A 24,519-nucleotide genomic window follows, 5' to 3' on the forward strand; every position below is an offset into this window, starting at 1 on the left:
TGGGCTTCCCCCACCCTTCTTTGCATAAAAGGCATCTGAAGCATTTGCTACTTCCTGCTCGTGATCTAGTTACCATAATGTCATCAGTATCGCGGACAGCATGATGTTTTCTGGAAAGCTGAGCTGATGGGATCTCTGAGGGCCCTGGGATGGCAGAGAGTAGGAGGCTCGGAGTGGCCTGAGGGCGGGCTGTGCATGTGGACCACTGGCGCTGTCAGGTGAAAGCAGACTCCCACTGGTGCTCCTTGCAGATCCATGGAGAGCAAAGGAATTCACAAGGTCATAGCTGCATCCGAGCGTCTGGAATTGTACCGATTTGCTCCGGTAAAGATAGCACACTGGGAACAGCAACCTCAATGGGTGTCACCACCAGATTAAGTTGAAGATAGTCCATACCCTTCTCCAGGCTCCCTGGGATTCTGTGCATCTACGGTGGTAAGGCGAGCATGGATGTGAGCGACACAGCTGCCCCTGGTGCCTTCCCATCTCCGATGGTGGCATTCACAGCTGCACTGCCCCCAGGGGGCGGGACTGCTCTGGTTACTCTCCTGGTAGAGAGGGGAGGACCCAGGGCTCCACTGCAGCTTCTGTCCCTCATCTGTAAAATGGGATCCCGTCACCACCTGGTCCATAGGGTGCTTGTGAGGACTGAATGGTATAACTATGTAAAGTCCTTAGCCCAGGGGCAGCCACGTTGTCGGTGCTCAGTTGGCACTGGCCGTTAATATCGCCTTGCTAGTCACGCTGCAGATATGGCCAGGCCCCCTCATGTACCAGGTATTCAGCCTGGGCCCTGACCCCTGACGGGGGCCTTGAAGCCAGCACGCAGTGGCCATGCAGAGCAGCACAAGGGAGGAAGGACAACTGAAGGACACAGCAGGATGAAGGGTGCTGTCAGAGGAAGCTACCCCGGCTCTCCGACTCTGCCTCCGTATGATGCTTTTCCACTGCTCTGAACTGAAATTATGGATATTCTTGTTGAGAAAAACAAGAGAGCGGACTGAGAATCCCCTAGAGCCCCTGATTCGTGCACAGCCCAGCCCCAGCAGAGAGCGCCTCCTGACACAGGAAGCGGTGAACGCTGCCCTCCGGGACCGGCTGCTGCACAGGGTACATGGGAAGGACGGCCAGGGAGCGGGCAGGACCACAGACAAAGCCTGCTTAGGTGGGAAAGCCGGCCTGCAGTACAGGGCTTTGGGGCAGCACCGGGGATCCTCCCCAGCAGAGCAGGGCCTCTGCGTCCCCCCTTCCAGTCACACACCCGTCCTCAGGCATTCTCATGGAGAGACTGCTGGAGCTGCTGCTCCCCTGCTGCAGACAGAGCTGATGAGGGCCAGAGCCCTGCTCTGAGGTCACAAACTCTCCTGACAGTGGGGCAGCTGAGACGTGAACCCAGGCATTTCTACCCTGCTGTGTTTTGCCACAGTCCCAAAGAGAACTGCTCAATAGTATTTATAGAGCACCTGCTGCTGTGAGGGCTGGGAATCTGTATTTGTAACCAGTCGCATTGAGGTGTGAGGCCAGCCTCCTCCTGGTGCTCTGGACAGAGGCGCCTCCCGGTGTGCACACTGCAGCCAGCTGGACCGGGCGGATGCAGGAGCACACCCTGCTGTGCCACCCGCGTGCTTTGATGCTCGGGGAGGGGCAGGAGACAAGCAGCCGCCCCTCCACACCCACGCCAGCATTGCAGGTGTGGGCCTGTGGGCTTCTTTGCACCCGCAAGCCCTCTGCCGGAGACCTCGCGGCACTGTGTGTAAACATTTTTCAAAGGGGATGTGGATTGGAGCTGCGGGTCTGGAGGGAGGCCTCGGTGAAGGCAGCCTGCCCGCTGCCGCACGTTGCCAGGGGCAACTGTGGCCGCTAAGAGAGGAGCTGTGGCATTTAGGGGCCCAAATGCCTGGCTGGCTTGGGGCGGCTTCCCTTCTGCAAGAGTCTCAGAAATGATGCCGCCTGGTTGGAGGTGGGGGCAGTGCCCTTCTCTTCCTTCTTTCCTCTCTCCCTCTGATGGCTGCAATAACTGAGGGACTGGGACACAGTCCGAATGGATGCCAAGGACAGCCTTGAAAAAGCTTAGACAGTGTGAGCAGGTGGCCGGCCAGCCTGCGGAGCTGGAGCTGAGTAAGAGGACTGGGCTTTCAAAGCCTGAGCCAGCAGGGACTCGGAGCCCCTGGGTAGGATGAGAGAAGATAGAGGGGGGTGCCACCAGAGAGCTTTCTAGTCAAAGGAGGAAATAAGATCAGGGTTTGAATAAACCATGGCTGGAGACAAGCTAAGAATTAATGAGAACCCTGCACGTGCAGAAGTGTGGCTGCCCTGGGAGGGTGCCCGTGCCTGGACAGCCATGCTGTGGCCACCCCTTTGGTACCTTCTTGTATCTTTTTCAAGAATAAATGAATTTTTAGAGATTTGATTGGCAACATCCAGCAAAAGAGGGACACTGCCAATCAATCAAATCTAGATAGAGGTTAAGCCGTGCATTCAGCCGTGCACGCAGCAGGATAAGCCATCCTTAAAGAGACAGAGACCATCAAGGACAGAGCAGAAACGGTGATGGCGGCTGCACGGCAAGTGGACTCAAAGGCCTCAGAAAGCTGGAGCGGAGCTGTGGTGGGGAAAGCTGGTATAGTCAGAATCACGTGGCGGAACTGCAAGAGGCTGTGGCCTCTGCCTAGGAGGTGGAGGTAGCCTGGGCTAAGGGCTGATGGGTAGTTTGGATAAGAAACCGTTAGAGCCAGCAACCCCATAGATGTGAACATAGCCCAAAGGTGCACTCGGAAAATTAGAACAAGGACGCATGTGGCTGTTTTCAGCTCTGTTTGGAGAGCAGAACACTAAGCACCAGACCCACCAGTAGGAGCCTGCAGTGTGTGCCGCGGAACAGCCTTGCGGGGAGGACATGTGGCTGCAGTCAGGTGCAGGGAGCGTCTCTGAGAGCTGCCGTGGCACTGTCTCCAGGGGGTGTTGTTACGTGGGAAAGTCAAGGCGAGAAGAACGTGACTAGCGTGCTGCTGTTTACCCAAGGAAGGTGGGGAGGGAATGTGCACACACACGTGCACACTCACCCACACACATGCTCACGTGCACACACACATACACATACAAAAACACACAGGTATTTGCTCATTTCTCCTTTTTAATGGAAGGATAATCCACCAAAATAACTTGTTTTAATTTTACATTGCCTCAAGGGGGAGAATACAAGGAAGAGGAAGTAGAAGGGAAAGAGTAGCAGGTTCAATTTTGGAATTGAGTAAATATTTCACGTAATTGTAAAACACAGTCAAAATTTCAAAAATCTCAAAATCCAAAACAAAATAATAGAAATGAACGTAACTGCTAATTAAATTAATGGCATTAACAAATTATGTCAAGTGGCAATTTGCATGTCATTGCAAACTGGAAAGAAATCATAACCTCTTTTCAGTAATCCTGTTATTAGTAATGACATTGGTGGTGTTAGTCTGAAAGTAATGATAGATGGATAGATGATTAACAAATGATAGAGCAAATAGATCGTGACCTTAATGTCAGTCATTAGGAACCTAGATTTTCAGCAAAGAGAAAGAGACACCAATATAAAAGAAAATAAGTAAAAACAGCATCATCCTGAATTTCTGTTGAAGCTATCAGTATAATCGTGAAGAGTGTAGAGTATTTTGTCACACCCAAAAGCAAGGAAGGTATTGAAGACACAAAGTCACATGTGATGGGCTCAGGAGCCAGTGTGAGGAAGGGCTGCTCATACAGCACAGTGGAGGATTCGAAAGCACAGCAAAAGGTAGCAGCCCAGAGCATCCTGTAGAACCGGAAAGGAAGAAAGTGGTCAAAAAACAAAAGGCTGGAGCAAATCCCAGGGAGCTCCCAGAGGCCAAGGAGCTCCCAAAGGCCACGGCCGGGACAATTTGAGCTAGAAAATAAAGTCACATTTGGTTATCATTCAGAGTACAACATGAGTATCTATGGGTCCACACTGATAAATAAACAACTGAAAAATAAAGGGAGGAATAGACAAATCTTCCCTAACATGTGCAAAGATACTCTGTCCTCAAGGAGGTGGTGTGTAACTCCCCACCCCTTAGGTGTGGGCGATACACAGCGACTTCCTTTCGAGAGCACAGCGTGGAAAGTAGGGAAAGGAGAGTAACTTCACAGCAGGGGAGCCCAGTGAGCCCTCCCTTGGCCAGGCGAGCAGGGCCAGCACCAACAGCGATAAGTCTTGGTGACAGTGTGTGCCCTCGATACTATGTGACAGGAATGGCTCTTTACCTCCTGAACACCCGTATATACCTCAGTCTAATAATGAGAAAAAAAAATCTTAATTCAGGGGTAGAACAAAAGACCTGACCAGCAGCCAAAACTGTCAAGGTCAACAAAACAAAGTCTAAGAAACCATCCCAGCAGGCAGAGCCTAGAGACGCAGCAACTAAACGTAATGTGGCGTTCCGGACAGATCCTGGGACAGATCTGTATGGGACATCAGGTAAAAATTAGAGAAATCCGAAAAAAATGTGGGCTTTAGTTAATGAAATATATCAATACTGGTTTATTAATTGTGACAAATGTCCCATACCAGTGTGAGATGCTAATAGTAGGGGAGACAGTGTGGAGTGTATGGGAACTCCAGATACTGTCTTCACAATGTTTTTGTAAATCTAAAACTATTCTAAAATAAAAGATTTGTTTAAAAACAAAGACTAGACCAGGCATGGTGGCTTACGCCTGTCATCCCAACAGTTTGGGAGGCTGAGGCAGGCAGATTGCTTGAGCCCAAGAGTTTGAGACCAGCCTGGGCAACATGGTGAGACCTCGTCTTTAAAAAAAAAAAAAAAAAATTAGGCATGGTGGTGCATGCCTATGGTCCTGGGTCCCAGCTACTTGGGAGGCCGAGATGAGAGAATCACTCAAGCCCAGGAGATCAAGGCTGCAGTGAGCCGAGATCATGCCACTGCACTCCAGCCCAGGTAATAGAGTAAGACCCTGTTTCAATAAAATAAAATAAAAACAATAGTAATTGTAGTAGATTCAAACTTTTATTAGTTATGTTCTTAGAAACATCCCTGAGTTCATAATGGCACTTTTTTTTTTTTTTGAGACGGAGTTTCACTCTTGTTGCCCAAGCTGGAGTGCAACGGTGCAATCTCAGCTTATGGCAACCTCCGCCTCCCAGGTTCAAGCAATTCTCCTGCCTCAGCCTCCCGAGTAGCTAGGTTTACAGGCATGCACCACCACGTCTAACTAATTTTGTATTTTTAGTAGAGACAGGGTTTCTCCATGTTGGTCAGGCTGGTCTCGAACTCCCGACCTCAGATGGTCTCCCAAGTGCTGGGATTATAGGCGTGAGCCACCATGCCCCGCCCATAGTGACACTTTTTAAAGAACTGGTCACTTGAAAGAAGTGACTCATTCACATGAAAACTGATGAAAGGCGAGTATCCGGCCCGTATCTGGGCCTTCTCACATACACTGTGCCTCAGGGTCATCCAGGTGTGGAAAAGGGAAAGTTTCTTCTTAACAATTATTGTGGCTGGGCACGGTGCTCATGCCTATGATCCCAGCACTTTGGGAGGCCCAGGTGTATCACTTGAGCCCAGGAATTCCAGACCAGCCTGGCCAACACAGGAAGACCCCATCTCTACAAAAAATACAAAAATTAGCCCAGTGCGGTGGCACACACCTGTGGTTACAGCTGCTCAAGAGGCTGAGGTGGGAGGATCACTTGAGCCCAGGAGGTCAAGGCTGCAGTGAGCTAAGATCATGCCGCTGCACTCCAGCCTGGGTGATAGAGCAAGACCCTGCCTCAAGAAGTTAAAATAAAAATTATTCCAACTAATAAGTGGAGAAGGAGCAATAGAAGTCGAACATCACCGTTCTGCAGCTCCCAGGAGGTGAAGGATCTGGGCATGGCATTTACCAGTGGCTGCTAAAAACACTAAGTGGCAAGCTGACGGGGAGTGGGCCAGGCTGAGGGTGCTTGACCCACCGGTGCTGTCTCGTCGCAGAAAGACCCAAGCAGCTGTGCCAGGGCTCCTGGCGTGGGCATGCCCGGCACCGCCTGCAAAGGGCGCCTGGATGCGATCCCGCCTCTGACCACCACTAATAGAAGCAATGCCGCAGGATGCAATTGACTCGGTTTCCTCAGCAAATGAACTGCGAAGGGATAAAAGAGGAATGGGGAAAGCCTAGAGATGTAAAAAGGCTTCAGAGACTTGCCAGCCGGATGTGACCTGTGCATCTTGCTCATAAGTCAAGTAAACCAGCTGTACACTCAGGGAGCCTGAGCCATGACGGGGTGCCTCATGATACCAGGAATGCAGTCGCTTTTTAGGCATGAGAATGGCATTGTGGTTTTTGCTTTTTGTTTTGTTTGAGACAGGTTCTCTGTTGCTCAGGCTGGAGTACAGTGGTGTGATCCCAGCTAACTGCAGCTAATCTCCCAGGCTCAAGCAATCCTCCCACTTCAGTTGTGTTTCTTCTTAATAAGAGTCTCTATCTTCTCACAGAAAGCACGCCGAGCCATTTCCAGGGAACGCAGAGGGATATAATCGCCCCAGGGGCTGGGTGGGTGCTCTCGGAGCCAGCAGTGGCTGATGCTGGCTGAAGAGACGGCACTGGCTCAGGGTACTCATCTCTCTACTGTCATGTAACATTGGGCTTCTTCCATAATAAAAACTTGTAGAAATGAGCCTCTTTTTAATTAGTAGACTTTATATTTTGAGGAGTTTAAGTTTATGGGGAAAAATGAGTGAAAAGTACCGACTTGCCACATACCCCCTTGTATCTCTCCGTTTTCCCTATTTTTCAATTGGCTTGTCAATTGTAGCAAATGTCCCACACAGTTGAGGAGCCAATACTGATATACTATTATTAACTAAAGTCCGTAGTCTACATGAGGGTTCACTCTTGGTGTACGTTCTGTGGGTTTTGCCAAATGTATAATATCCTGTACCTACCATTATAGTATCAGACAGAACAGCCTCACTGCCCTCAGAAATTCTCTGTGCTTCTGTTCCACCTTCCTTCCCTCCCTCCCCCTGAGCCCTTGGCAACCACTGATCTTTTTACCTTCTCCATAGTTTGCCTTTTCTAGAATGTCATGTAGTTGGAATCATACAGTGTGCAGCCTTTTCAGATTGGCTTCTTTCACTTAGCAACATGCTTGTAAGCTTCCTGCAGGCCTTCCCATGGCTTGGTAGCTCATTTCTTTTTAGTGCTAACTAATATTCCGTTTTCTAGACGGACCAGTGTGTTTGTCCACTCACCTCCCAAAATACATCTGGGTTGCTTCCAAGTTTGGCAATTATTAATAAAGCTGCTCTAAACCTCGGCATACAGGTTTTTGTATGAACCTGTTCTCAACTCATTTGGGTAAATACAAAGGAGCACAATTGCTGGACCATAGGGTAAAAGTGTGGTGTTTCGTAAGAAACTGCCAAACTGTCTTCCAAAGTGCCTGTGTTATTTTGCGTTCCCACCAGCAATGATAAGCGTTCCGGTTGCTGCACATCCTCGCCAGCATTTGGTGTTGTCAGTGTTTCAGATTCTGGCCATTCCATAGGTGTGTAGTGGTATCTCACTGTTGGCTTGATTTGCTAATTCCACATGATGTGGAACATTTATTTGCCATCTGTGTATCTTCGTTGGTGAGTTGTCTATTCAGATATTTTGCCCTTTTTTTTGCTCTGTTGCCCAGGCTGGAGTGCAGTGGTACCATCTCGACTCACTGCAACCTCCACCTCCCAGGTTCAAGCGATTCTCCTGCCTCACCCTCCCAAGTAGCTGGGATTACAGATGTGTGCCACCATGCCCGGCTGATTTTTGTACTTTTATAAGAGACGGGGTTTCACCATGTTGGCCAGGCTGGTCTCGAACTCCTGACCTCAGGTGATCCACCCGACTCGGCCTCCCAAAGTGCTGGGATTACAAGCATGAGCCACCATGCCCAGCCTCATTTTTATATTCAGTTGTTTTCTTACTGTTGAGATGTACGAGTTCTTTTTTGTATTTCAAATACCAGTCCTTTATCTGATAAGTGTTTTGCAAAGATTTTCCCCCAGTCTATGGTTTATCTTTTTATTCTTTTCAGAGTGCATTTTGCAGAGTTAATTTAAGGAAGTCCAACATCAATTTTGTCTTTTATAGATTATGCTTTTGGTGTTGTATCTAAGAATCATCACCAAACTCAAGGTCATCTAGATCTTCTCTTATCTTCTAGAAGTGTCATAGTTTTGCTTTTTACATTTAAGTCCGTGATCCACTGGGGGTTAATTTTTGTGAAAGATTTCAGGCCTGTCTCTACATTCATTTTTGCATGTGGATGTCCAGCATGGCTTGTTGAAAAGACTGTCCTTTCTCCATGGAACTGCCTTTGCTCCTTTGTCAAAGATCAGTTGACTCTATTTGTGTGGGTCTATTTCTGGGCTTTCTATTCTGATCACTGGTCTATTTGTCTATTCTTTCACCAGTACCCCGCTGCCTTGATTACTGTAGCTGTATAGTAACTCTTGAAGTTGGGGAGTGTCAGCCCTGTGACTGTCCTCCTTCAATATTGTGTTGGCTATTTTGGGCCTCTTACCTTTCCATATAAACTTTAGGATCCATTTGTCAGTATTCACAAAATAACCGGCTGTGATCGAACTTAGTCTTTTAGGAGCTACTCAGAAATATGAGCTGCCTTCCAAGGAACATCAGACATTTGATGAACTAATATGAAATACAGCCCAAAACAAACACACCGAAAACAATTGAAGAAACCAATATGCAGGAAGAGTAAGATTAAGAAATGTATTACTAATATGCTCAGTGAGATCAAAGGAAAAAAAAAGTAAAATGTTCTTTCTGAAATGATCATTCAGAGAACAAAATAAGAGTTCCTGAAAATTAAAAATATTATAGCAGGTATATAAAAAAATTTTTTTTGAGACAGGTCTCGCTCTGTTGCCCAGGCTGGAGTGCAGTGGCGTGATCAGGACTTGCTGCAGCCTTAGCCTCAAGGGATCCTCCCACCTCAGCCTCCTGAATACCTGGAACCACAGCCACATGCTGCCATGCTAGGCTAATTTTCAAAAGGTTTTTTTTTTTGTTTTTTTTTTTTTTTTTTTTTTGAGGAACGAGGTCTCACTGTGCTGCCCAGCAGGTCTCAAACTCCTGGCTTCAAGCAGTCCTCCCACCCCAGCTTCCCAGAGTGCTGGGATTATAGACATGAGCCACTGCTCCGGGCTGGCATTAAAAATTTGAAAGACAGACTGAAAGATAAAATTGAAAAGAATTTCTCAGAAAAGAGAAAGATATGGCCTCCGAAGAAGAAAGATAATAAAATTAGAAGGTCAGTCCAGAAGGTCTACTGTGCATAAAATAAGGATACCTCAAAGAGAAAATAAAAGAAATATTTAAAAAGTAATTGAATGGCCAGGCGCAGTGGTTCATGCCTGTAGTCCCAGCACTTTGGGAGGCCAAGGTGGGCAGATCACTTGAACCCAGGAGTTCAAGACCAGCCTGGGCAACATGGTGAAACCACATTTCTACACAGAATACAAAATCATTAGGCAGAGTGACATGCATCTGTGGTCTCAGCTGCTTGGGAGGCTGAGGTGGGAGAATCACCTGAGCCTGGGGAAGTCAAAGCTGCAGTGAGTCATGATCACACTGCTGCACTCCAGCCTGGGCGACAGAGCAAGACCCTGTGTCAAAAATTTATTTTGTCTGATATTAACAGCCATTCTGCCCAGGAACTATCTTTTCTCATTTATTAACTGTCAGCCTCTCAGTGTCTTTGTATTGAAAGTATATGGACAGCATAATTAGGTCTTCTTTTTAAACCATTTTATAAGGCCTGATGTTTAGTTGGAGTTTTATTCTATTTAACATTTAATAGAATTGTTCATGTGGTTCCATCTAGGTTTACAAGTTTGTCTTCTGTTTATCTCCTCAGTTTTTCTTTTTCCCTTTTTCTGCCTTATTTTAGATTATTTAACTATTCTTAGAACCTTATTTTAATTTTTCCATTGGCTTTACGCTATAGCTCTTCACATTCTTTTAGCAGTGGCTCAAGGATTACAGTATACATTCTTAGCTTTCCATAGTCTACTTAGAGTTCAAATTGTACACTCCATGTAAAATATAAAAACCCAGCAGCCATATAGATGCGTCTTCTTCACTCCTGCCTCACTTTATTCTATAATTGTCATGTGTGTTACATCTACACACTTGTAAACCCCAAAATCAGTATTATTTTTGCCTAAAACAGTGATATCTACTTTTAAAATTAAGAGGGAGAATCATCTTTTATTTTGTATCCAGGTGTTCACCATTTGTGGCACCCTTTGTGCCGTCCATAGATCCAGTCCCGCTTCCCTTCAGCTTGAAGAATGTTCTTTAGTGCAGGCTTTCTGGCAGCAAATAACTTGCTTTTCATTTCTTTATAAAGGTCTTTATTTTGCCTTCATTCTTTAAAGAATTTTCACCAGAAATGGAATTCTAGTTGAGTTTGTTTTACTTTCACCTGTTAAAGATGTTGTTCCGCAGTCTTCTACAGGAGGTTCTTCTCCATGGTTTCTGATGCAAAGTCTGCAATCATTCAGTCATTTTTATGTAGAGTGTGAATAATGTAAATAATTTCTCTGGCTGCTTTAAGATTCTCACCTTGTCTTTGGCTTTGAGCAGAACTGACTATAATGTCCCTATATAATTTTTAAATACTTATCTTTTTGGGGATTCACAGGCTTCTTGAATCTATAAATTTATGTCCTTCACCTAACTGGGGAATTCCTTGGGTACCATTTTTTCAAGTATTTTTTATGACGCATTTTCTCTGTCTTCTTTGACTCTAATTTTCTCCCCTTCTGAGACTCTCGTTAATGTTATGTTAGACCTTTTGATCCTTAATACTCTCTGTTCTACTTTTTAAAATCTTTTTTTCTCTCTTCTTTGGATTGGATGCGTTCTCTTGGTGTGTCTTTAAATTCACTGACAATTAGCTCTGTCATATCCATGCTGATGTTAAGCCCAGCTGATGCATTTCTAACAATTCCATATAATTCTTTTTAAAACTTCCTTGGGATTTCCTGTCTTTTTTTCATTATAAGCCTATTTTCCTTTACCTAGTTGGGTATTGTTACAGTAGCTGTTTTTTAAAGTCCTTCTCTGATAATTCCAACATCTGGGTCATCTCTGGGTTTGCTAAATAAGTTTGAGTTGTATCCCAAATTTCATGACTGTTATGCTGTGGCAACTCTGGATTATATTACATTCCTTTGATGGGTGTTAATGTTTTTGTTTTAGCTGATAATGAGTTTGGTTAAACTCAAATTGCAACCTTTGTCTGCCCTGCAGTGGCAGCAGCTCAAATTTCAGCCTTCTCAGCAAGCCTATTTGAGTCTTCCTTACACACACAGCTCAGACATCAACCAAAGACCTGTGAAAAGTTTACACACAGAACATGAAACTACCCTTCTCTGGCTCTCTCTTTTCTGGAGTTCTCCCCTCACTTTGGCTGCTATGGCCACCGTGGGCTGTATCCTCTGATTTCTATCAGAACTGCAGGTTTGTGCAGGATCTGGATTTAAAAAAAAAAAAAAAACTGCAGGTGACTCACACCATAATGCATCCATTGCACAAAGCTTCTAATTTTCAACTCTCATCTAAAATCTGCCTGTCTTTGTTCACTCTTCAGAACCTTCAGAGAATTCATTTGTTGGTTTAGGGGTGGGGATTGTACTCTGTCTAGATTTTATAGCTATTACCTGCAGAAGAGTTAGTCTTAGGAATTTACTTTACCTTATTCCCCAACCTCAAATTTTATACCCAGCCAAACTACCAATTAAGTGTACAGATAAAGCCATTTTCAAATAGTCAATGTCTCAAAAAAATTATGTCCTAACTCCATTTGGGGAGAAGATACTGGAGGATGTCCTTTACAAAAAAATGAGGTTTTTGAACCAAATAAACAAATACAGGGATTCAGGAGATCCAACACAGGAAAGAATCAATCAAAGGAATCCTGAGGATTAGAGTAATGGGGACAGCTGCTAGAAAACACTTAATCCTGGTTGTTCAGTGCAGATCAAAAGTCTTCAGGAAATATTGCTTCAGGAAGACAAACTTAAAATGGATAATGTATTTGAAGATTCTGAAAAGAGATTTACATAATTAGGGAAGCATTTGGATTTGAATTACTGGTAAGTACATAGAAAAACCGACCAACAAACAAAATTATTTTGCTCTAGGGAGAACAAAATGTACAGGAAAAGACGAAGTAACCATAGTATACTATATAGTTTAAGCTATGAATAGATTTTACATAGTCATGATGTAAATCCTGAATGGTGATCTAGTTAAAATTTTGATATAAATACATCTAGAGGATGGTGGTACTGGGAAAATAGTTGGGAGGGAGGATTTTTTAAAAAGAGCCAAATTAGTGGTTCTCAACTGATGGTGTCTTGACCTTCCATAGGACGTTTGGCAATATCTGGATACATTCTTGCTTTTCACGCTTGGGGGTGGAGATTATCGCTGGCAGGTAGAATTCAGGGACACTGCTAAACATCCTACAATGCACACCCACAACAAAGAATTAATTGGTCCAAAATCACCATAGAGCCACATTTCACAAACTCTGAGCCAAGTCATCCTTTTCTATCACAGTGTGTCAGCAGATAATATCGAAAATGTAAATATCAAGTAGCAAAAATAGGTGTTCAGAGATGGAGTGATAGATATAAAATTAAATAGATGAAGGCTCAGAGTGAGAAGTAAGGCTGGGTGGTGGGGTTTCATCATGACAATCCTTGTGGAACTCTTTGTTTCTGTAAACTCTGTGTATGTGTATGTACAACTTAGATATTTTAAATAACGATTTAAGTGGAAGAAGAGAATTATTTACAAAGGAAGGCAGGTATGCCCATTCTTCACAGAAATTCCCTGGACTGTGGCTGATGATAGGGTTGGGTTCTTGTCATCTACCTGGATGTGGCTGTGATTCACTCACTCTGTAAATGTCTCCATGTCTGTATGTAAGGGTGATGCATGGACAGGCAGATTACTCTTTTTTTGGAGTTATCTGGATCCATGATTTCTCAACAGTTTCTCTCTACTCCAAGGCAGTTATCCCCAGGAGCTTCAGTACTTACCTGAGCCTTCTATAAATCTGGCAAGTGATCAAGCCATACCTTCCCCTGGTGGCAGCATTCCAGAATTGCAGGTCCAGGTTTTTTGACGGGCACCGAAACCCCATGGAAGCTCAAGATGCCAACCTGAGCATATGAGGAAACAGCAAGCATTTCACCTATTCTGCAGTTTCTGTCACCACATGAGCAATTTCTGGCATCTGTTTTAAGGACTGTAGCTGGTTCCAAAGTCTCATTGCAGGTTAAACTGATTTTAGGTTTGTTTAAAGGCTGGGAAATTCTAAAGATCCTAAAGCTCCTTTTTTCCTCTGTCCCTGCTGAACTGGGTAGGGAAATGTAACTGAAGTATCCAGTCCTGCCTTGTTGCATGCTGGTCTTGTCAATTAATTTCACGTTGAGTTGAGTTGCCAGCCATGTGCCTTTGCCCCACTCTTCCCATAGAAGTGTTGATGGGCATCGGGGCACACTCCGTTGGCATCCTTGTGCCTTGTTGTCAAAGTACTCACCTTCACACGGGGAGCAGGTGCACAAAAACCCAAAGCCACACAACGCACAGCTTTGTCCTTGGTATGTTTCTTACTTTTGGGGAAGGACATCATCCAAAGCTTGTTTATTTTGCAGAATAGGATGAGAACTTAAGACCAGCATGGTCGACGGGAGGTTGGCGCATCCTCTTTGGTTGGGGCTGGCTCTGAGGCAGCAAGGAGTAGGTGCTGCCACTTCATGTGGCTGCGCAGCTTCTGTCCAGAAAATGGAGTCACACTTCCTCTTCACCAGGAAAGGGAAAGGCAGCTGGGAGCATGGGCTCCATCCTTTGTGTGCCCAGCCTAGGGAGGACTCCAGTAACCCCTAGGACTCACTGTGCTATGACTCGCACAAGGCAGAGATGCCTCCTCTAAAGGCAGAAGACAGTGACATGGACCCATCCTGGAGGACACCCTTTTCCTACAGACAGGTTCCCCCAGCTCCTGGACAGAGGAGGGAGGAGCAGGGAAGGGAGGGACAGGATCTGTATCCAGAGGCCTCACAGACAGCTGGGTCCAGTGGCAGAAACTTGGGGGTGGGGGCGCTGGCAGAGGCAGGAAAGACAATCTCTTCTCAGGGACCCACATTACATGCCCCACTTAGCCCTGCTAAAGGGGACAGTTTCAATAGGACCTCTGTGGGGTGAAGAAGGGCAGAAGCTCTGTTACAAGCATGAGCGCGGGAGGGCTGTGGCCTCCAGCCTGCACTGCCCACTCCCTCCCAGGGCTGCGGCAGTCATTTTCCAATGACAATGCCTCTGAGTTCCCACTCACAACACCCCTTCCCCCAGGACCTTTAAGATGCCCCAGCCACCGACATTGGCCCCGGGTTTGCTAACAGCAGCAGCATCTGGGGGCTGTGGCCTTTGCATGCCAGAGCTGCCTTTGCCATCTCTGCAGGTCTGGGTGGACTGTGGCCCCAGGGTCTGCTCCTCCAGTCCCTGCTTCCCAGCTTCCCTTTAAGACCAGTCACTCCTGGGTCACCTGCTGGCCAAGACACCTCCTCCCTCCCCATCTCAAGCCTGGTACACTATATGTAATTGCAGGGGATGGGAGACGGGAACAGTCCCTAAGATCCCACAGGAGCAGCTGTGGCCAGGCTCCTGGGTAAGTAGGCACAGCTATGGTTTGTCACTTGAGTTCTTAGTCCATTTGGGCTGCCGCAACAGAATACACAGATCAGGTGGCTTAAACAACACTTATTTCTCCCAGCTCGGGAGACCAGAAGTCCAAGATCATGGCACTGGCCGGCAAACTGGTTTGCAGAAAGCCATCTTCTCTTCACAGGACAGAAAGGGCAAAGGGTTGCTCCAGGGCCCCTTTTATAAGGGCACTAATCCCATTCACGAAGGCTCCACCTCATGATGTAATCACTTCCCAGAGTCCCCGCCTCCCAACCCCATCACACTGGTGGTGAGGGTTTCAACACAGGGACTGGGGGGACATAGACATGCAGCCACTGCAAGTCCCCAGCTTCAAGTCGTGGCCAGCAGGGTGGGCTGAGTCAGGGCTGAAAGACAGGGCGAGGGGGCAGGGGAGCTGAGGAAAGCTGACCCAAAGGCTACACCAATGCTGAAGACTCAGAGCGACATGCCAGCTGGCCATGCTCTGAGCTCCTGCAAGGAAGAGTGCAGAGCTCCGTGCTGGGAGCCCCTCCTCAATGGGATAAACGGGACTTGGGGCCATTTTTGCTCTGAGGCCAATAGCCAGTGTCCCCACACTGGGCCCCTGGGGGAGGTCGTGGGACCAAGAGCCAAGGCTGTGGCCCAATCAGTGTCTGCTCACATCGGGCAGCGCTGGAGACCTGTGCTACTGCATGGGCAACAGCTGGTGCTACAGGGGCAGGTGAGCCTCAGTGGGCAGCAGACAGAGATGCACTGTGGCTGAGAGCTGCAATAGAACAGTCCTCAGGGTGGTAACCAAGAAGGCCAGGCAAGGCACAGGCCTGGTGACCGAGCACTGCAGGTGGGTAGCTTCAACCAGACAGGGACTCTCCCACAGCTCTGGAGGCCCGAAGTTTGAGATCAAGGTGGCAATAGCATGGGTTCCCTCTAAGGCTGTGAGGGAAAATCTTCCAGGCCTCTCCCATAGGAGCTGACGGTTTCCTGGCAACCTTTAGCATCTCAAAGCATCACCCTGATCTCAGCCTGATCTCAGCCTTCATGGTGCCTTCTCCCTGTGTGCATATCTCTATATCCAGACTCCCCCGACTCTCTTTTGAGACAGGGTCTCACTCTGTTGCCCAGACTGGAGTGCAGTAGCACAATCACGGCTCATTGCAGTCTCGACCTCCAGAGCTTAGGTGATCCTCCTGCCTCAGCCTCCCAAGTAGCTGGGACCACAGGCACACACCAGTACACCTGGCTAACTTGTATTTTTTTTGTAGAAATGGGGTCTCACTATGTTGCCCAGGCTGGTCTGAAACTCGTGCTTGAGCAACCCGCCCACCTTAACCTCCCAGAGTGCTGTGATTACAAGTGTGAGCCGCCACACCTGGCCCAAATTTCCCCTTTTCATAAGAACACTAGTCACCTGGGTTAGGCTCACCCTAATGGCCCCTTTTTAACCTGACTGTATCTGCAAAGACCCTCTTTCCAAGTAATGTCATATTTTGAGATACTGGGGGTTAGGACTCCAGCATATAAATTTTGGCAGGACACAGTTCAGTCCAGAACAAGTGTCTGGGGACACACAGATGATGCACCAGTAGGCAGGGCAGGGCAGGGGTCAGACTCTGCCCCGCCCCAGGACTTAGCCCTGATGGCGGCTTTAGGGGAAGCTGGAAGGATGGGATGTGGGGAGGGGTGCTGAGCATTCTGTCGGGAAAGGTCAGTGTGGGCGAAAGGTTGGGATAGGTCCTCTGTGCTCAGCTGAGGGGGACAGGGCAGGTGTGTGCCCAGCAGCACGTGGGCACCATCCACCCCCATGAGCCCTGGTGCCCTGTGGTGTTCCCAGTAGGCAGGCTCTCATTGCCCGAGGTCAGAGCTGGGCACAGTCTGTCAGTGCCGCCAGGTTCTCACCAAGGGGTCTTCCTGTCCTGGGCCTGTATGATAGAGGTTCCTGTGGCACACTCTCACGACCTGTGCCCTCTCAGCAGAATCTAAACCACACCCTGGAGGGGTGCAAAGCAAATGTGCGTTGCAGGAGTTACTACCGGTCTGAGATCATTTGCAGAGCCTCTAAACACTCCAAAAAATCACAAGCCCCGCTCCTGCGGGTGCCTCCCAGCCCCAGCTGCTTTGGGGAAGTCGGCATTTTTAGTGCCTTGATGGTATTTAGAGTCTAATTACAAACGCGCGTCACTGGGACCACATGCTTGGTGCTGGAACTGGCTCTTCATTGATGGAAACGATGTGGTTTCTATATTAAGTGCGAGATTCGGAGCCACTTTCCTGGCTTTTGCAAGCCCAAGTTTGAGTTGGGGTCCCCCACAGGCCCCTCCAGACCTCATGTCCGTGTCTGTCCACTGGGCCTGCATCTAGGGTTCAGGGTAATGCGGAGTGGTGACAGACAGGGTGGCCGCCTGCCTCTGCCCCAGCACCCACATGACATTCCCCCATTCTGCCTCCTCCTCATGCTCAGAAAGGCTGTTGCAGGCCCCTCGCAGACATCCCTCTCCCTCTGCAGGAGAAAGATTCTGGGCACAAGGTGAATGTTTTTTGAGATCTGAGCTCTGACACAGGAGACTGGCCTGGGAAGCTTAGATTGATACAGGGCTCACCAGTCACCTGCGGCTCCCCTAGGAAATAGAAATCAGTTTCATGAATGTCACCCAGGCTGATTTTGAGACCAGCAATGTGCAGAGTTCAATCTGTCCCTTCCCAAAATTCTAAACGCAGATGGCATCAAAGGCAGTGATAGCAGTTTTCTGTTTTCACTGGTGGCTGGCAAGAGCCACAAATCCAATGCCCCCTCAAGCTGAGGAGGTGACATCAGGGCCCAGGAGGCTGGGGCGGGTGGGCACAGCAGCACTCACAGCCCCAGCTAACAGCAGGGGAGGATGCCGCATGCAAGTGGGAGGCCCAGCTCCCCAAGTGCGAGGGTTCTGATTTTTCAATGAAAACTGAAATTCTAGACTTTTTATACAAAGGTCTTATACTCTTTAAATTGTGACAGCTAAGTTAAAACTGACTGAGGCACTGTGTGGGTGGGATTTGACCCTTGGTAATCGCTGGATGGGGACCAAAGGGAACATCCTAGGATGTGTGTGGATGCTTTGAGGCCCTGTCGGCACTACCTCCCTGCCCCCAAGAGCTTGCCAGGGCAGGAAGCCATGCTGTTTACTGAGGACACCCCAATAGAGAGGCAGGCATCCTGCCCACGGGCACCCAGCAAGCAGTAAGGCCCGCACAGGCTCTGGACCCAATAATACGCTGATTCTGGAGGGGTGCAGGCCCACCAGGACCAGGGCTCACCGGATACCATCCCTCCATGAAGGGGGAGGGAGGGCCCTCCAAGTGGAGCTGGTACTGCAGGGGAGCTCGTACAAAGCAACTTTGTTTGGAAGTGGCTCAGGACCCTGGAAGACCTGGGCGAGACAGATTCCGGAGGTCAGAAGGCCATCAGGTGCCCAACAACTGATTCCAAATCTAGCTCCACCCCTGCAAGCCCTGTATGCCTCTTTGTCATCAGCGTTCAGAGAAGGCCAAGTGATATTTCCAGGGCCCATGCGAGCCTCATTTCCTCTGAGCTCTCCTGAGCAGGTCCTGCCATTTGCTGCAGTCTGCTGAGGGCAGCAGGTCTACAAGGGGTACAGGGGATGGAATCAGGAACTGGGGAGCTCTGCTGATTAAGAGTTAGGTGGGAACAGCAGCTTCTGCAGACTCAGATACGAGACATCACATCTGGGAAGCCAGCCTGCCCCTGTGCAGGAGCAGCTCTGGCTAGGGCAGCATGACTGTGTGGAGGTGCCACCAGAACATGCACCCAGGCTGTCGGCTACAGACAAGGAAGGTGCTGGGGCCACCAAGGTCCTTGGCCCCAGAGCCAAGCTTCCTGAGAATCCCCCATGAGTGGCTCATTCCCTGAGAGGCCCTTTGGTCCTTTGTCTCCCCTGCCCAGAAAAGAGTAATGTCAGTCTCTGACACTTCTGAGGAAAAGGGCTCCTCCAGCCCCTTGACCCTTCCAAGGCACAGGAACAAACTTCTTCTCCCAAAGTGGCCAAGGGCCAGCTCTGGCCAAGATCACAGAAGGACAGCATCCAGCCACCACAAATGAACCACAGGAGATTCTGGAGGATGAGGATTCTAGGGAGTGAGCCCAAGGCCGTGATGGTTAGTAGGCTGCAGTTGGAGGCCACATCCCCAGCCCCTCCCTGCCTAAGCGGCCGGGCTGTTAAAGTCCCCATCAGCCCAATGAGCCCTCAGGAGGCCCCAACTTGAGCCTGGCTTCTCCAGTGACTGGCAGCCCATCCCTGTGCCAGTCCCGTAGTCTCCCCAAGCATCAGATCCAGAGAATGCCCCACAGCGGGTGGCAGGAGCAGGCAGGCAGTAATATGCACTTTCTTGGCTGGAGCCCCCTCAAGGCCTGGCACTGGGGGCCCGCCCAGAGCAGGAAAGCTGGTCCCAGCCCATCTCAAGGTGGGGCCAAGTCCTCCCCTCTCTCCCCACAGTGTTGCAAGGGAAGACCCCTGGGGATCTAGTGGCCAGGCAACTGGGGGCTCCCTACTGCCAGGTCTTCTCACCAAGGCCTCACACACTGGCTTCGTGGCTCCTGAGCCTGGGCAGCCTGCCTCCTCCATCTCAGTTTGAGACCCCAGTGTCTCGGTGCCCCCGACGTGTGTTTGGCACCTCATACCCACAGCTGCTCGGGTCAGATGCCTCATCTCTGCATAGGGCCTCAGCACTCCCTGGCCCATAACCTCACCCTGGCATCCAAGGCCCTGCTCTCAGGCCTTGACCTTTTCTGCACCCCCGACCCCCTACCGCTTCCTTGCCCATTCCCACCCCATAACTCCGCCCACACTGCTCTTTCCTGGTGGGTCCAGGCCTCTGTTCAGTCTCCTTTTACTTGGCACCTTCTTAGGTGGTACTCAGCCACCTAAAGTTATGTGTTCACTTCTTTGTGTGTCGGCCAAAACTCCCTGATGAGGACGCAAACTTCCCACAGATGGAGGCAGAGACAGCTGAACTGCCTGCGCCTCATGGCTTTTAGTGGTATGGGGAACAGAAACACTGGAATGAGTGAATGAATGAATGAGCAACAGCCGCTACCCGGGTGTGCTGATGGGAGGGGAGAGAACCTGATAACGCGTGGCTGGTGTTCAGTTGCCTGTCTGTACCAGAGCAGCGAGGGTCCTGCAAGCTGAGGTCTGCCCTCCGAGAACTCCCAGCGCTGTCTTCCTCAATCTGGCTCCTTTACTTCCTAAATCCATCTGTTTTCCTAATTACATTCTGAGAACCTCGTGAAAGGAACAGCCCCCAGGAGTCACCTTGCAAAGACCACTGCCACTGTAGGTGGGCCTCTCTCCCAAGGCCCCACTAGGATGGTCCTGCTCCCAAGACTGTATCTTCAGGACAGTGCGGGTGACCAGCTGTCCAGTGGACCCAGGACACTGGATACTCACTGCTGAAACTGGGCAGGTCTGAGTACATGGGAATGAGCCGGTCCCACAGCAGAGACTGCAGAGCAGCTGGAGCAGGGACTGCCCTGGCCCCACTGAGTCCTCCCTGGGCTCCTCGCAGCTCTGCCTGGAGGAGCTCTGCAGCCGTCTCGTAGGTGACCGAAACTGGCACATCCTGGGCCTGTCAACAGTATGGGGAGCCGGGTGGTACCTGCTTCTATCCAGCTCTTACAGGGGTGTTGGATTTGTGAAAATCCACCAAGCAGCACACAGGCTTTAAGTTTTCTGTCTGTGGGTATACCAGATGTTTAGTTTTTGAAGAATCCATAGCAGGAGGATATGCGTACAGCACAGTGTGACTGGTGAGGGGCATGACGTCTTGGCTGTTGTTTACGATCAGGGTGCTTTTCTTTGTTTGAAGGTGGCGTGTGAAGCAGCTGTAAACTTCCCCTTCGGGGCTTCCCCCTCCCTGCTGCCACCTAGAGACAGCTGCCTTTGGGCTGCGCTCCCATTCAGGAGCTGCTGGGATGAAGGTGCCAGAGGCCCCCTGTGGAGCTCAGTTCCATGGGCGGGGTGAGGCCGGGAACTTTTCACAGCAACATTTGAAAACCACTAAGTGTTATTCCTGCAGTAGCCAGGGTGGGCAGTGTCGGCCCAGACGCCCACCCAGTTCCAGTCTCCATCACTCGGGTTTTCCTCTGGGAGTGGCGTGGGGCTGGGAGGCAGAAGCCAAAGCCATCTGCTGCTGAGCGTTACTCAGGGAGGTGAGAAGAGCAGAGAGGCCGGGGGATGGCACCCTGAGTCCGTTCCTACTTCCGTGCCAGGTGCATTTGCCATGGTGAGGACAAACAGGGCGGGAGGTAACCGGCTCCTAAAGGGACCAAGAGCTCCTCAACTGCAGGGCAGTGGCCATAGCATGGCAGCCTTGGGGGTCCCCAGCCTGGCACTCACCGTCCCAGGAGCACTGGGGCAGCTAGCTGTCCAGACCAGCACAGGGACAGGGCCCCCACTCTGCGAGCGCCCTGCCGGGCCAGGCTTTTCTGCCTTCCCAGGCCTCTGGAGCGGGAGAGAGGGAGGGAGGGAGTGGGAGGAAAGGGGCCGCGTCAGCGTGATGTGCGTTCCCAGAATATATGAGAAGAGAAGCAATTAAGCGCCACGTTTCCTCCTCCTGTGAGGATGCAAAGCCTGGCACTGCAGCCCAGCCCTGGAACTCGCCTGTCAGGCTCTTCACATGCAGTCTCTTGGTGGCCGTGAAAATTGCCCCAGGCCTGTAAAAGTAAGCACCTAAGGATGCTCAGGTTAAATAGGAATCAATCAGCCCTTCCTCCGCAGCAGCTGTGGAGGACTCAGCAGAGAGCTGCAGTGTCAGAGGAAGGCCTCCCCCAGCCTCCTAAGCTACAGTTAAGTGACCTCCACAGTCACAGCAGCATTCATTCTGGTTTCCCCAAAAGCACCTTTGCTTCCAAAAAGATGATGGTCTCACTCCCTTCGCTTCCCTGCGTTCGCCCCCTTTTTAGGAGCCCACGTGTCTCTGCCTTGGGTGGGTGCCAGCTGTCTTCCTCTCCGCTGGCTCTCGCTGACGCCATCCTCCCCGCCTTCCCACAGGTGAACAATGAGAATGTTGTCAAAGTCGGCCACAGGCAGGTGGTGAACATGATCCGGCAGGGAGGGAATCACCTGGTCCTTAAGGTGGTCACAGTGACCAGGAATCTGGACCCCGACGACACCGCCAGGAAGAAAGGTACATGCCCCACATTGCCCAGCTCCAGCCTGGGGCCCTACCAGGGGTGGGTGGGGGCGGGCAGGACAGCTGGGGGGCAGTGGGCCCTCTCTCCAGCCGATCCCACACTTCTGAGAGCCCAGGCACAGGGGCAAGGCTGGAATTTGCCGCCAGAGCCCATGACAATGACTTGGAGCTCACAGGCTGCCGGAACCATCCATGTCCCACCAGGAGTGCCCTTTTAGTCACTAGCAGGCGTCCCTTCCGCAGGCTTCTGCTGGCTTCCCACTCAGTGTCCCGTCCCCTCCCTCTCCCTCCCCAGGCCCACCCATGAAGGCCTGCACTGCAGTTCTGGGATATGGCAAGATCCTCCTGAGTACCTGTCCTTTCCCATCATAAGCACACCTGCACAACCCCTAACCACCGCAGCCAAACAGCCTGAGACCCACCTACCAGCCACAGGGCCACCGCTGGCCTTATTCCCATATCTGGAAACATGGGCTGGGGTCTCACACGCATCTCTCCTCTGCCCTCCAGCTCCCCCGCCTCCAAAGCGGGCACCGACCACAGCCCTCACCCTGCGCTCCAAGTCCATGACCTCGGAGCTGGAGGAGCTCGGTAAGTCGCACACCCGGCCCAGCCCCGTACAGTCGCCATGCTGGTCCCTGAGCTGCCCTTTGCAAAGCACCAGGCTGTGCATGACCCCACGCTTGCTCGCTACCCCCTTCCTGCCTCTGTACCCAGACATGCGTCAGGAAATGCCCCTGCCTGCCCCGCGGCCCCACGTGTGCACCTCCCTCGGAGCCTCGCGGGGCGTTGTTGCTAGTCCTGCCTTTCCTCTTTTCTGTTTATCTAACATTGTTTTGTTTTGAATTTTTGGGCCTCTCACTAGTGGATAAAGGTAAGCAGCCCCACTGGGTCCCCAAAGCAGCTCCCCCTGCTGTCTAGGGCACCCCCACCGACATCCACCTCAGCCCAGGCCTCAGAGGCCTGTGTGAGCTGCTCCCCACGTGGCTCAGACCAGAAGGCTCCATCCTCTGGGGATCTGTGTAGATAGCATGGGCTTGGCAGAGCAGTCTGGTCTGCACAGCAGGCTTAGGGAACTCCCGGTACCTTTGTATAAGGTCTGCAAGCAACAGAGAGAGGCTCTGGCCCTCTGACTCCATCTTGTAGACTGGGGAAGGGCGACTAGCAGCCACGTGGGCCATGCTGGCCATGCAGGATCCTGTTCCGGGGAGTCACCATGGAGCCCAGGGACACCTTTGGAAAGAGGGTGGCTCTGAAACACACAGAGATGGCGCGTAGGTGGAAATGCTTGCTCCACTGGAGCACAAACTGGAGCTGGTGAAGGCAGCTTACATGGGCACAGAAATGAGCCCCCGTCCAAGGCCCACGGTCCAGTCCAGCTGGCCCGGGGGGTTGAGAGCCAAGCCCCCGCCGGTGCTGTCACTCACAGGCCCCGTCCTCCCTGCACTTGGCACAGGTAGCTTTCCCGAGAGGGGTCTAGCAAGTGCTGCCACAGCAGTGAAGCAGCAGTCATCCTTCCTCGGCCCAGGGTGCTGAGGCCGGCCAGGCCGCCTCTCACGAGGTTCTGGGGCTAGAGTCTGAGGACAGGCATGAGGCCTCAGTCCAAAACAGCAGCCCTGCAGTGGCGCTGCCCCACCCACCCAGAACCAGTAGTGCCCCGCGTGCCCCAGCCTCACAGGCGACGGAGGAGGTGACCAGCCTCCAGGCCCTCTCCACAGAGGCCTGTCCTGGGGCTCCCCAGAGGGACAAGCCCAGCAGCTCTCATCTTTCCAAGGGGTGCTCCTGCGAGCTCAGCTCAGTCAAGAAACAAAAGAATGAGGCAGGAAAGGCCACAGGTGTGCTCTAAAGGCTGGCCTCGCCACCTCTGCTCATGTCTGCTCTGAGAACTCCTCCCCCACTTTGGCAGGGTGCTGAGGAAGAAGGAAAGCCCCCCTTCCACTGCCAGGCAGTAGGTTAACGAGCAGGGCAGACAGGACAGAGTTGTGCGGGCAGCCAAGGCTGGGGGAAAGCCACTCCATGGAGCGCAGCCTGCGTTTGCAGCGTTCCAGACAGCCCCTGCCTGCCGCCCCATTGCCGGCCCAGCCTGCTCCTAAGGCGCCCTGAGCTGACAAGGCCCGAGTGTAGGCTGCGGGCGGGCGCTGCATCCTGGTGGCTCATGGCGCTCCCCTTTCTGTTTGCAAGCCTCGGTCCGGAAGAAGAAGGGTAAGGGAGGCCCAGTGTCTGTCTCAGCCCCCTGCCCATCACCACCCCCCCCCCACCCCCACCCCCCGTGGAACAGAAACCTCCTTTGTGACGCCGTGAAGTCTCAAATGTGTTGCAAAGCCTTGTGTTGTCTTCTCCTGCCGGGTCCTGCCCAAGGAGCCCCGCCCTGGAACACATCTGTCTGTTCTTTCTGCTTGGCTTCTCCTGTCTGTGATTCCCCAGCGTGTCCTGTGTTCACATCGTCATGACCGTGAAGCTGGCCAGACCCCTGTTTGGTCTCAGCTGGGCCTGCCTCAGCTGCCTCAGCTGGCCAGACCCCTGTTTGGTCTCAGCTGGGCCTGCCTCAGCTGCCTCAGCTGG

The 24,519-nt window shown here is 50.8% G+C and overlaps 1 protein-coding gene across 6 annotated transcripts in view; it reads left to right on the plus strand.

The window, feature by feature from the left end:
* The window catches only part of SHANK2 (SH3 and multiple ankyrin repeat domains 2), a 694,542-nt gene that overhangs the window by 639,256 nt on the left and 30,767 nt on the right, over positions 1-24,519 (plus strand). For all 6 annotated transcript variants that reach the window (XM_054524157.1, XM_054524158.1, XM_054524159.1 and 3 more), the window contains 2 exons: positions 21,816-21,951; positions 22,468-22,548. In XM_054524157.1, coding sequence (XP_054380132.1) covers positions 21,816-21,951; positions 22,468-22,548 — 217 coding nt within the window. The remainder of the gene's footprint in view (positions 1-21,815; positions 21,952-22,467; positions 22,549-24,519) is intronic.

The sequence above is a fragment of the Pongo abelii genome, chromosome 9 (assembly GCF_028885655.2).
Source record: "Pongo abelii isolate AG06213 chromosome 9, NHGRI_mPonAbe1-v2.0_pri, whole genome shotgun sequence".
NCBI lineage: Eukaryota > Metazoa > Chordata > Mammalia > Primates > Hominidae > Pongo > Pongo abelii.